General features: G+C 35.5%; 1 protein-coding gene across 2 annotated transcripts in view; it reads right to left on the bottom strand.

The window, feature by feature from the left end:
• Positions 1-14,066, bottom strand: part of COL4A4 (collagen type IV alpha 4 chain) — a 141,228-nt gene that overhangs the window by 34,857 nt on the left and 92,305 nt on the right. For both annotated transcript variants that reach the window (XM_031957942.1, XM_031957943.1), the window contains exons 32-36: positions 12,068-12,175; positions 10,792-10,973; positions 5,544-5,607; positions 4,463-4,540; positions 227-334 (exon numbers count right to left, since the gene is read on the bottom strand). In XM_031957942.1, coding sequence (XP_031813802.1) covers positions 227-334; positions 4,463-4,540; positions 5,544-5,607; positions 10,792-10,973; positions 12,068-12,175 — 540 coding nt within the window. The remainder of the gene's footprint in view (positions 1-226; positions 335-4,462; positions 4,541-5,543; positions 5,608-10,791; positions 10,974-12,067; positions 12,176-14,066) is intronic.

The raw sequence follows: 14,066 nt of genomic DNA, 5'->3' as shown, positions 1-14,066 counted from the left end.
TGGCCTCCATTTCTATTTGAATAGACATGACTGGTTTGTTTTTTACCATTTCTTTGACTACTCAAGAAGAAACTCACTGAAGTGCTATATGATATATATACCAGGGAAAAGTGAAGATAGTAGAATATAAGATGTTCTGTATCATTTGGGGGTTCTCCTACACACACACACATACACACACACACTTTTTTGCAACAATTTGCAGCTCATTGTGTTTTCAAACTACCTGGAAATCCTGGAGGTCCTGGGTATCCAGCAGATCCTTCCCTTCCTGGTAGTCCACTAGATCCTGGAGGGCCTGGAAAACCTGGATCTCCTTGTTCTCCAAAATATCCTTAAAGATAGATGACTTAGACTGAATGATTGTGTCAAACCACTGAGTTGTCACATCTTCCAAGTTCATGATGTTTTATATAATCACAACAGTGGTATTCTTTTACAATTAAGGCTTGGCTTTCAATGAGCCGGTGGGAACCAAGAGTTCAAATTCAGGATATTCTTTCTATGTGGGCTTTGTAGTAAAATTCAGAACGTTCAGCAGCCTGGAATTCTCTGACAACCATATTTTGTTAAATCTGAAAGACTGGGGGTGTAAGGCAAGGACTACATTAAAAATATTAATATTTGGCTATAACTCTAGAATCCCTATGATCAAAAAGGACCTTAAAAATATTGTCTAACCATTATCTGAAGCATCAATATTATATTAACTCCAATAAGTATTCTTCCAGCCTCTACCTGAAAAACTTCTGACTATATCACTTCTCTGCTAAGTTTTTAAATTACATCCCTATTACTTTTAGGGTCAAAATCAGCTTCTCAGGTTAGCATTTAACATCCTTCACCAGAGACTTGGTTCCAAGATGCTGTATTATTATTACATGCAGTAGTGTCATTTCAGGAGAGGGGGTGGTCTTTCCTCATCCTTCAGCTATAAGAGGATTGTAGAGGAAGACAAGCACTGAAGGAGACACACTATAGTGGTGGAAACGTTTTGTAGCAGCTACATATCATGATATTCAGGGTAGGATTCCAAGGCACTGGATATAAGACACTGATATAGGGAAGAAATAAGCTGCCATAGCTTATTATGCTGGATAAAGTCCTGAAATCCTTGGTTTAGTTTCAAGGAGAAAGATTATGAAATTTCATGGACATAACCATTTGAAACTGCAAATTAGCTTGGGATCATAGATTCAGGTCCAATGTCTGGCAGAAAGGAAGTCAAGTTTCAAGGTATCAGGGTATGGTAAAGTATGAGATTAATAAAATATTAAATAACACTGGTACTACATAATTCTTTAGGTTCAGAATCATAGAATCTAGGAAGAGACCTCAGCAGCCATGGAGTCCAACCCATACATGAGAGGAAACCCTGCTATAATATACCAAATAAGTGGTCATCCAGCCCCCCACCTTTGCTTGAAGACAAAGGAGAGGGAACTCAGCATTTCTCTAAGCATCCACTTTGGGACAGATCTAATTATTATGAAGGCTTTACCAACATCTTGTCTAAATTTGCTTTTTTTTTTTTTAAACTGGTAGTGCTGCTCTGGGGTCAAAGAGAACAAGTCTAATTTAATCTATATCTTCAATCCCTTTAAATACTTGAAGACAGATGTCATGTTCCCACCCATTTCCTTCAATTCATCCTTATGTGACATGGTTACTCTCCTCTGGACAACTCTCCAACTTATTAATATCTTTCTTAAACTGTGGTCAAAAAGGTTCTAAAAGGGCAGAATACAGAGAGATTGTCCCTTCTCTATTCCTGGAAGATATATCCTCCTTAAAAGCAACCCAAAATCATAGTGGCTCCCTTGGCCACCATATTCCACTGCTAACTCCTATTGGGTACAACCCGATTAAACTAACTTCCAGAACAGCCTCTCCAGGCTTCCTCGATTTTATTCCAGTGATTCAGATTTTCTTTGTACTCAAGGACAAGACTTTACATTTATCCTTGATGAATTTTACCTTTCTAGATTCAGCCCAATGTTCTAATTTCTTAACATCCTTTTGGATCTCTCTGCTTATTGCTTCCAGATCCTTTATCACTGTGATACGGGGAATGTGAATACTTAGCGATTTGATAAATATTTTGAAAACTTTTATATTATGATCATAGGACCATTTGTCAACACTGAACATTTAATATCTTTTTTTTAAATCAGTTTTTTGCCAAGAAAGACCACAAGATACACAGTTGCTCAAACAAGAGGCAGATGATACATAGGCTGCATTTTTCTTTTGTATATAATATGAGTTGATTGGTTTTGTGGTCTTATTATTATTATTTTGAGAAGAAAAGAAAAAAAAAAACTTATCCCCTCCACAGACACTCTTCTGTTCTGAAATGTTTTCTCTAATTTTAAGATGAAAGGAATCACAATCATTCAAAGGAACACTTTAAAGTAAATACTCAAAAGTTAACTGCTACAAGATCTTTTCACTTTTTATAGTAGAATCCATTGAAACAAAGAACTGGTTTTAGTCCTAGCTTTACCAGAACTAACTTGCTGTTCAGTTTGAGGCAAGTTATTTAAACTTTCTAGGGCCCAGTTTCTTTATCTATAAAATGTAGGGGAAGAATTAAATGATCTCTAAAAGTTTTCCAATTCTAAGATCCTTTGTTCTTCGTTTATATTAGATAATAACACAGGCAACTAATTTATTTTTAATTAAAAATCCTCAGATTCCTTCCAGCTCTAACTAGATGATTTTTATAATTTCTAGTTACATTTGTTGCTTCTCTGAGATCCTGTTTTACTGATGTCTGGATCTATTTATTACAGGGCAACTTCATCCATCAATCAAAATAAACTAATAAACATTTATTGAACTTCTATTGTGTGCAAGGTATTGTAAGGGATATAGAGAAAAAAAAAATGTAAGCATCCCAGCAACTCAAGGAAATTACAACATGATTGCCCAGATAGCACACACATATAAAAAGGTCAACAATATAAATGTTAATAATAGTAAAGCAGTGAGTTATCTTGAAATCTCCATATCTCTACTCCTCCGGGCAAAGGTAAAGAATGACCATATTACTTTCTGGTAAAAGAGTTTAAGCCAACATAAGTAGGATGCTTTCATTCCCTTTCTTTTATTAGAAATAAATTTCCGTTGGCTTTGACTTCTCATTTTTCTTAAACTTTCATTTTAATATGATTATTTTCCTTTGTGAATTATCCATTTTCAGAGTTTTCTGTCTGGGGATGGGGATAGGAGAAGGTATCTAGAGACTATGCATTGGTGGGAATGTGTGGTCCAGATTGATGGGTAATTGGTTGTTACCCTGCCTTCTTGAGGACCAAAGTAGTAGACTGTGATGCTTTCACTACTGCTTTTGTCTTCTATTGGTATATATTCTAATTATTTTGCTCTTACTTTCTCATTTACTAAATGTTTCACATTTAGGAGTCAATGGTATTGTTGTGACCGATTGTGTGTTAATAGAAAGCACACTGGCGATGGCTCAGAAATTACAACGACAAGTTCTTGTGTCTTCCTATTTTCCCCCTGTACCCTAACAATACGAGTTGTAGGGTGGCCTTGGCCAGTCCTCACTTCAAGATTCTAGACCTAACAGAATAAGTGCAGATCGAGTTGTTGACCAGCCCAGAGACAGAGAAGGGAGTGTTTGGGGGTTACATCAGTGACACACCCAGGCTATACTAGAAGCAATGACATAGGACAAGTTGAAGGACCTGAGCATGTTTGGCCAGTATAAAGAAACGGCATGAAGAAGTAAAAAGAGCACCAGATTTAAATGAGTTTGAATTTAGTTGTTGCATTTACTCACCATATAACCACAGGCAGATCACCTAATCACTGAAAATTTTCATTTCCTCGTTAATAAAATGGGAGTTACTTGACCTAGTCCACAGGCCATTTTATAAATCTCAAAAAGACATTTAAGGGCAAGTCATAATTTTCATTATTTAGAAGACTTAAGACCAATTGTAGCTGACCCCAAAAATCTGAAGGAATATTACAAGAGAGATTAGACAAATTAGGAGCAATGAATAGATGTTAAAGGGCTGAAAAATCTAGATTCAACCCAAAAATAAAATCTTTTTGACAATTAGAGAGATTTCAAAGGATAATATGCTATCTAGAAGCGGGCTTTTATCACCAAAGGTCTTTCAGTAGAAGACTAGAATCCTGTTTAATGACTCCAAGACCTCCAAAGGCCTTGACAATTCTGAGATTCTGTGATACTAGAATATCCTATTCTATTCAATATAGACCCATTTGTAATGACACAAAATCTTTATGACATCATTAAATGGTGGGAAAGACTGCTGAAAATTTGGGGATATCAGATAAAAAGAAAATGAGATAAAAAGGGAAGGCTGCTGGATTTCTTAGAATCTAACTATAAATCCATAGAAATCCCATGGGGATGTGGTTTCTTATCCCCAACCTCTAGAAGAAAATTAGTCTTTATCTTTACCTGGACATCCAGGGATACCCGGATCTCCCTTTGGTCCAGGTGGCCCAAACAGACTTGCTGCATCATCACCTTGATTTCCTGTAGATGATGAAATAAATGTCATTTATTTGGAATTGGGTGGGAGGAGTTTATTTTTTATTACACAAAAGCCAGTTTATGAAATTATAAGCAATTTATCTGTACTTTTAAAAATATTTCAGGGTACATTTTTAGAAGTTTCTATCTAAATAGCTATCCAAGGAAACATGGCTTTTCATCCTTGCAAAAAGATTTCACAAAGACATGCTTTGTGCAATATCCTTACATAGGGATAAATATATACATAGAGATACACTTACAAATTCACTCATATTCATTCCTCATTCATTTACTCAATCAGCAAACATTTACTAAATGCCTTCTTTGTGCCCAGCTCTGTGCAAGGAAATGAGAACAGAGATAAATATAGCATAGCCCCTGCTCTCTAGGAGCTTACATTCAAATGAGTGAGAAAAAGGGAAAAAGTCCATCATAGTGGAGCTCTTAGACATTTTCATGGACCTGAGAATACCCTGGCCTCCCACCTGACATGTATGAATTCTACCACTGGTAGATAGATAGATATTATATATACATATGTATGTATATGTGTGTACATGTGAGTATCCCATATAGTTACATAATCTTTACAAAACACAGAATCTCACATAGTGGAAAGAGGAAGGGGGATAGGAGGGGAAACAGAAGATAAGCCTGCTTCCAGGAGGGTAAGAATTGAAATAAGTTGAGAAAAGATGGAATTAATGAGATTGGGCCCACAAGGCAACTATCAGTTGTAGTTTTTATTTTACAAACATCCAGAAGTATAGTTTATAAATGAAATTTATAAATACCACTTAGAATACAATAACCTTTTAACATGTCACTAAATTCAATATATTTGAGAAAAGAGGACTTGCCTTTTTGCTTTCATATTTGAATCTCCTAAATTATATATTTTTAAAATCTCCTTTACTTTTAGGATACAGAATCTCTTAATTATCTAAATAAATAAGGAAGCAGAAAAACCAATGAATGTTGCAGTTCTATTCCCAGAAAATACCTTTAGATCCTCTTGTCCCATGAGGTCCTGGGAGTCCAGGCAAGCCTGGTAAGCCCAGCTCACCCTAATAGAAAAAATTACAATGTTATGTTTTAAGAGAAAAAACCCTATAAATATTGCATATTTATAATGACAGATTTATAGATGGTATATTATCTTAAAAGTATTCATACTTCATAGGTTCATAAATTTTTGGCTGGAAGGGACTTTAGAATTTAATCCTCCATGTTCATAAATGAAAAAACTGAGATACAGAATGGTTACATGACTTGCCCTCATTCACAAAGCTTGTAAAAAAATCAAGAAACAATTTGAATCTAGGCCTTACCATTTCTAGGAACAGTACCCTATCTAATATGCCATGTAACTTCCCAAAATTCTTGCTACATTGGCCTAGAGTTGAATAGTGGGTGAATATTTTACCAATGACTCACCAGTGATACCATTTGCTTTTGTACTTCTTGTACTGATAATATCAGTGGAAATGCAATGCTTTGCAGAAATTATGTCTGATTTAGAACAATTAAAGCTAGGTTTAATATAGTTACCAGTTAATTAATCTAATTAGCTTGTGCAGATCTGAAAGATCAAAATTTTCTTTAAATTCAATTATATAGTACAGCAGTAGTGTATTTGCACAGTTTAATTTGTAACTTGTGGAAGAATGAGTGTATAATTCATGAAATTGATTCAGTCTCTGTTTTGAATTTTTTAAAAGATAATTAATATAAGGGTCATTTCCCAATTGACATACAGTCAAAGGATATGAACAGCCAGGCAGTTTTCAAAGAAAGAAACCCAAGCTACCAATAATCATATGAAAAAATGTTCCAACTACTAATAATCAAAGAAATGAAAATGAAAACAGTTCTGAATAACACCTATTAAATTCACAAAAATGATAAAAAAGAAAAATGATTAATTTTGGAGGGGCTATGGGGAAACAGGCACATGAATGCACTGTTGCAGCTGTAAATTAGTCTGGCCATTCTGGAAAGCAATTTGGAACTATATATATATATATTTTTTATTATAGTAACTTTTTATTGACAGAATCCATGCCTGGGTAATTTTTTTTTTACAACATTATCCCTTGCACTCACTTCTGTTCCGATTTTTCCCTCCCACCCTCCACCCCCTCCCCTAGATGGCAAGCAGTCCTATATATGTTGAATATGTCCTAGTATATCCTAGATACAATGTATGTGTGCAGATCCAAACAGTTTTCTTGTTGCACAGGGAGAATTGGATTCAGAAGGTAGAAGTAACCCAGGAAGAAAAACAAAAATGCATACAGTTTACATTCATTTCCCAGTGTTTTTTTTTCTTTGGGTGTAGCTGCTTCTGTCCATCATTGATCAATTGAAACTGAATTAGGTCTCTTTGTCAAAGAAATCCGCTTCCATCAAATTGCATCTTCATACAGTATCGTTGTTGATGTATATAATGATCTCTTGGTTCTGCTCATTTCACTTAGCATCAGTTCATGTAATTCTCTCCAAGCTTCTCTGTATTCATCTTGCTGGTCATTTCTTACAGAACAATAATATTCCATAACATTCCCACATACCCCATACATCCCATAATATACCACAATTTACCCAACCATTCTCCAATTGATGGGCAGCCACTCAGTTTCCAGCTTCTAGCCACTACAAACAGGGCTGCCACAAACATTTTGGCACATACAGGTCCCTTTCTCTTCCCTAGTATCTCCTTGGGGTATAAGCCCAGTAGAAACACTGCTGGGTCAAAGGGTATGCACAGTCTGATAACTTTTTGGGCATAATTCCATATTGCTCTCCAGAATGGCTGGATTTGTTCACAGCTCCACCAACAATGTATCAGTGTCCCAGTTTTCCCACATCCCCTCCAACACTCATCATTATTTTTTCCTGTCATCTTAGCCAATCTGACAGGTGTGTAGTGGTATCTCAGAGTTGTCTTAATTTGCATTTCTCTGATTAATAATGATTTGGAACACTCTTTCATATGAGTGGTAATGATTTTAATTTCATCATCTGAAAATTGTCTGTTCATATCCTTTGACCATTTATCAATTGGAGAATGGCTTGGTTTCTTATAAATTAGAGTCAGCTCTCTATATATTTTGGAAATGAGGCCTTTATCAGAACCTTTAACTGTGAAGATGTTTTCCCAGTTTGTTGCTTCCCTTCTAATCTTGTTTACATTAGTTTTGTTTGTACAGAAGCTTTTTAATTTGATGTAATCAAAATTTTCTATTTTGTGATCAATAATGGTCTCTAGTTCGTCTTTAGTCACAAATTTCTTCCTCTTCCACAAGTCTGAGAGATAAACTATCCTATGTTCCTCCAATTTGTTTATAATCTCGTTCTTTATGTCTAAATCATGGACCCATTTTGATCTTATCTTGGTATACGGTGTTAAGTGTGGGTCCATGCCTAATTTCTGCCATAATAATTTCCAGTTATCCCAGCAGTTTTTGTCAAATAATGAATTCTTATCCCAAAAGTGAGGATCTTTGGGTTTGTCAAACACTAAATTGCTATAGTTGACTATTCTGTCTTGTGAACCTAACCTGTTCCACTGATCAACTAATCTATTTCTTAGCCAATACCAAATGGTTTTGGTGACTGCTGCTTTATAATATAGTTTTAGGTCAGGTACAGCTAGTCCACCTTCATTTGATTTTTTTTTCATTAATTCTTTTGAGATTCTTGACCTTTTATTATTCCATATGAATTTTGTTGTTATTTTTTCTAGATCATTAAAATATTTTCTTGGAAGTCTGATTGGTATAGCACTAAATAAATAGATTAGTTTAGGGAGTATTGTCATCTTTATTATATTTGCTCGACCTATCCAGAAGCACTTGATATTTTTCCAATTGTTTAAGTCTGACTTTATTTGTGTGGAAAGTTTTTTGTAATTTAGCTCATATAATTCCTGACTTTCCTTTGGTAGATAGATTCCCAAATATTTTATGCTGTCGACAGTTATTCTGAATGGAATTTCTCTTTGTATCTCTTGCTGTTGGATTTTGTTGGTGATGTATAAAAATGCTGAGGATTTATGGGGATTTATTTTATAACCTGCAACTTTGCTAAAGTTATGGATTATTTCTAATTGCTTTCTTGTAGAATCTCTAGGGTTCCCTAAGTATACCATCATATCATCTGCAAAGAGTGATAGTTTGGTTTCCTCACTGCCTATTCTGATTAATTTGGAACTATATTGAAAAAGTCATTAAACTGTAGTCCATTGACTCAGTACTACCATGTCTAAGCTTATACCCCAAAGAAATCCACAAAAGAGGAAAAAGACTTAACATGTACAAAAATATCTATAATATCTGTTTACACCATGGAAGGCAAGAATCAGAACTAAAGTGCAGTATGGCTGAACAAATCAATGTATATGAATGCAATGGAATTCTGTTGTGAATTTAAAAATGATAAAAGAGATTCCAAAGAAACCTGGGAAGATTTTTATCAACTGAAGAAGAGTGAAATGTTCAGAACCAAGAGAATAATTTATACAAACTAACAAAAATGTAACTTTGAAAGCCTTAAGAACTCCAGTCAATACAATGAATCAATCAAGCTCTTATTTATAGTACTGATGACAAAGGCTGCTGCCCACTTAACAGCATGAGACAGACATCTTTGAACATGGTCAATGTGGAAACTTGTTTTGCTTTGCCTATACATATTTGCTGTAAGGTTTTTTTTCTTTTCTCAATAGAAAGAAGAGAAAAAATGCTTGTTAATTGAAAAAAAGTAAAATAAAAATTACATTTAAGACAGCTTCTTAATCTGTAGGTTGATTGAATGTAGGGATCACAAAATTATGACTTATTATCAGTAAATGTTTGATCTGTATATCTATTTTATATAGTTATATACCTAAGGTCATGTAAAAATTTTCTTGTTGAAAAGGGGTCATGAGGGCAAAAAGTTTAAAAAACCCTTATTTAAGATAATCACATTAGCTCAATTTCATACATCTTGATTTGGTACATAATATTAGAAAATTTCAACAACTGCTTTCAGCAACTATGATCCAGCCACATACTGTTACTGCCTGTAGTAATGTGTAAACCTCTGGTTTCCTGGGTCAACCCTTGCTTGTAGCAGATCATCAACTTTAGACATCTTCTTTCCCCTCTTTATCCATTCTACAGACATCCCCCATCCACCTAATTAGAAATATCTAGCTTCCTGGCTAATCTGTACCTATTATGGCCTTAAAACTGGTAAGCCAGTCAGATATTCTTTAAAAAGACTCTACCCCTCTCTGTAAAAACCTCAGTCTTCTACCACATTGGAAAGCATCCCTGCAGGAAAACTCAGATGTGCCCATTTTGACCTGGAAAAAAGATCTAGCCTTTCTGGAAAGCAGTTTGTAACAGCCAGGGTACCATGCTTCCAATATAACCAATTATCCTTTCCTCTTCTTGCCTTGAGGACAAGATCATCTCACTGATGGCCCCATTCCCCTTAATGGTTAAGTCTAAGAAGTTTAGGATATAACCTGTTGGTTCTTCAGAGATCCAGGTATAATCCTATACCCTTGTCTCTCAGGTAACAGGTAACAATGACCCAAGTGCATTATTGTTCCTTTGCTACATTTTTCTTCCTCTTCTAGTGTCCTTGCTTGTCTCAAGGTAAGTCATAAGAGCTTCCCCTGTAGGAGTTAAAGCAAGTGGGGGGGGGGGGGAAAGGCCTATTGATTTTAGCATCTCTGACTGCCTTGTGTCTTACATGGAAATTTCAAATTCCTTTTAAAGTAGTGACAATAGATGGGGATGGTATCCTATCTGACTTCTCAGGAGATGATTCTTCTCATGACTAAAATAAATCAGTGTTTATTATAGTAGGTATATTATTGAATACTCAACCAAACTAGAATTCAGCATATTTCTATCTTCAGTACCTAGAAAATAATTAGCAGAAACTATAATAGAGTAATTGAATTAGAATAGAATTGCCAGATAATTGTAAGTTAATTAATCCTTCTCTGTGGCTCTGGATTTTATCATTTTAACATTTTTTTCTTGGTTTCTTGGTTCTAATGGTTTTACAGTTTACATTTATACTTTCATTCCTTTTCACAACTTAGGAGCAAGAGTTTATAAGAGACATCTATGATGAAATGAGTTAACTGTAACTTCTGATGAACTGATAGGTCCCTCTCATCCAATATATCAGATAAAATGATTCCCGATTCTCTCCCTCCTCCTTCCTCATTTCATAGAAGAGCTTACCTTGTCCCCTGGAATACCTGGGAAACCAATTATTCCTCTGAGCCCTGGAGGTCCTGGGAGGCCTGGGGGGCCTGGAAGTCCTGGATGTCCACTCTTGCCAGGTTCTCCTCTTTGTAATCCAGGTAGCCCATCTCTTCCTGGAAATCCTTTTATTCCTGGGATTCCAGGACTCCCTTTATCTCCTAAAGATACACAAGGAACTTAGAATGTTCAAGTACTACATCACCAGAATTAGAGCTGGAAGAGACCTTAAAAATCACCTAGTCAGTCAAACAACAAATACTGATCAAGTGCTTAGCACTGAAAATATAAAGAAAGGGAGGAAATTTAACTGCCATCACAGAGTTCACAAGCTAGTAGGGGAGGCAACTTACAGAGAAAGTTGTACAAACAAGATATAGTTGTACAAATTAAAGGTCATCAACAAAGAGAACACGGGAGGTTAGGAAAAGACTTCCTAGAGAAAGTGAGATTTTAGTTGGGACTTGAAGGAAACCAGGAAAGCAAGAAGACAGAGATGAAGAGGGATATACTTCCAAGCATGGTGAATAGCCAACAAAAGCTTGTTGACTGACTGACTTCCTGCAGCCTCAATTTTCTCATATGTAAAAAGAGAGGCTTGGACTAGGTTACCTGTGAGGTCTCTTGCAGTTGCAGCTCACATTTTTTGAGGAGATCAAAAGCAAACACCTCATTTTTTCAGAAAAAAATTGAAACCCAAGAAAATGGAATGACTTGATTGTTAATGGCAGAACTGAGGCTCTTCAGAGTCTTTTTTTGCCTGGCATCCTACTGCTTCTTAAGCATTCAGTGCAATATTAAGCTTCAGAAGCTAAAGGATAATTTGGCCCTTTGACTGACTTCCACAGGAATTACCCACACCCATCAAAGTCTACGTAATTGCTAACTGCTCATTTTAACACCAGCTCCAAAAGGTGTACATGAAAGGAATCAAGACAAGGAAACTGATGGACACATGTGAAATGAGTGCCCATGCCTCCTCATCAACTCCAGTTCTGAATTTCCCAAACTGTAAATGCATATGGATTTTTGGAGAGAAAATTGTCAGGTAAGTTTTAAGAATAGAGAAATATAGCAATAAGAAAATGTCACTTGGTTAATGACCATTTATTTTTATAAAGACATGGCCCTCCTGGATTCAGCAATAATACCAACATCACTTGAGAATAGTTATGAACTCCATTTCTCTGATTGGCCATGCATAGAAATATTAGGATATTTGCCAAGGTGAAGTAAATAAACTTATCTTTCTTACCTTTTTCTCCTGGGAATCCATATCTACCAGGTGGCCCAAGATCACCTTTTTCTCCCTTTCTTGAAACTATGGAAATATCCCCTTGATCTCCTGGATAGCCTTTTTCTCCTTAAACATCAATAAAATTCACAAGTAAATAAATATACATGATCTTTAACTCATATTTTATTCCTCTCCAATCATGTCCCCATTACTAACTACAATGATCATATTTATTAGTTTGTTTCATTTAGTTTTACATATTTGCACTGGAAAAGGGGAAATCATTGCTACTTCTATTATAACTGTTTGGAAATAGTTTTTCAACAGCCAGTAGACCTGCAAAAATTCTGTTTGGTCTGTAAAATCTCAATTTTCCTGGCTCACATTTACTAATTCCACGTCGTCTTCCTAGTCATTTTCATCATCTTGTTTTCCTTATCACTGGGCTACAAGAACGGTTGCTTAATTGTGTCCAGCAAAATACACCCTGGAGTTCCCCATAAACACAGATTCCCATGACGACCAAACAAAAAGAGAGGAGAAAGGAGCAGCAGTGTAGAAACCTGGTTTTCATTAAGCATGCCCTAAGAATGAACCAGGGCTTGTCTTCTTGGTAGGAAATGCACTAAAACTTAGGCTAAAGAGTGACTTTTTGTCTCCTTGATATTGTGTAGGTGACTGACTTGGCTAATAAAACAGAAAATAATAGTCAATCTAAACAACTAAAATGGAATAGTAATTTAAAATCAAGTATTTGTTTTGTTTTTTGATTGCGTCTGACTCTGTGACTCCATCTGGGGTCTTCTTGGCAAAGAGACTGGACTGGTTTGCTGTTTCCTTCTCCAGCTTGCTTTACAGATGAGGAAACTGAGGCAAACAGGGTTAAGTGACTTGCTTAGGGACATATATCTGGATTTGAACTCAGGAAGAGGAGTCTTTCTGACTCCAGGCCCAGCACTCTATGAACACTGGCACCACTTAGCTGCCCCAAATTAAACATATAATTAATAAAATAAACTTGTTTCCAAGATTATTTCTAGGAACAATCTCATATCTTTCTCTCAATATTGGGGATAAAATCAGATGAATATGAAATCCTCAAAAATGGTGAACCCTCCACCAGCTTCAAGTTTAGTATTGTTCCCCAAATTATTGTGTTAACTGGGAAATATTTAATGAAGTAAAAATATAACATAAATAATATCAATTTGTGATTTTCTAAAATTAGACGAATATGAAATCCTCCAAGTATTAGACTCTCCACCAGCTGCAAGCTCAGTGTGATCCCCCAAATTATCATGTAACTGGGAAATGTTTAATGAAGTAAATAAAAATATAATCCCAACATAATCTCAATTTGTGATTTTCTAAAATCAGATGAATATGAAATCCTCAAAGTGTCAGACTTTCCACCAGCTGCAAGTCCAGTTGGTTCCCCAAATTGCCATATAATTGGGAAATATTTAATGAAGTAAACAAAAATACAATATAACATAGATCATGTCAACTTGTGATTTTCTAAAATCAGACAAATATGAAATTCTCAAAGGTGTCAGGCTCTCTATCAGCTGCAAGTACAGTGTGGTTCTCCAAATTACCATGTAATTGGGAAATGCTTAATAAAGTATATCAAAATACAATACAACATAGATCATGTCAACTTAGGATTTTCTAAAATCAGATAAATAAGAAATCTTCAAAGTGTCAGACTCTCCACCAGCTGCAGCCCAGTGTGGTTCCCCAAAATTACCATGTAACTGGGAGATGTTTAACGAAGCAAATAAAAAATACAACATAAACAATGTCAATTTGTGGTTTTCTAAAGAAATATGCAGGGATCCATTTCTATATGAGTTTGACCCCACTGCTTAAGCTAGTCTATCAAATGTGAAAATTAAATAATTAATGATTCCAAATAGGTATAGACTGAGGCCCAGAAAAGTTAGGTAGCCAGCCCATGCTCACACAGAAAAGTCAGAGGTGAGAAATAAGTTCTTATTCTAAGCTCAGCACTCTG

The sequence above is a fragment of the Sarcophilus harrisii genome, chromosome 3, assembly GCF_902635505.1.
Source record: "Sarcophilus harrisii chromosome 3, mSarHar1.11, whole genome shotgun sequence".
NCBI lineage: Eukaryota > Metazoa > Chordata > Mammalia > Dasyuromorphia > Dasyuridae > Sarcophilus > Sarcophilus harrisii.
This window is presented reverse-complemented; position numbering and strand designations above follow the sequence as displayed.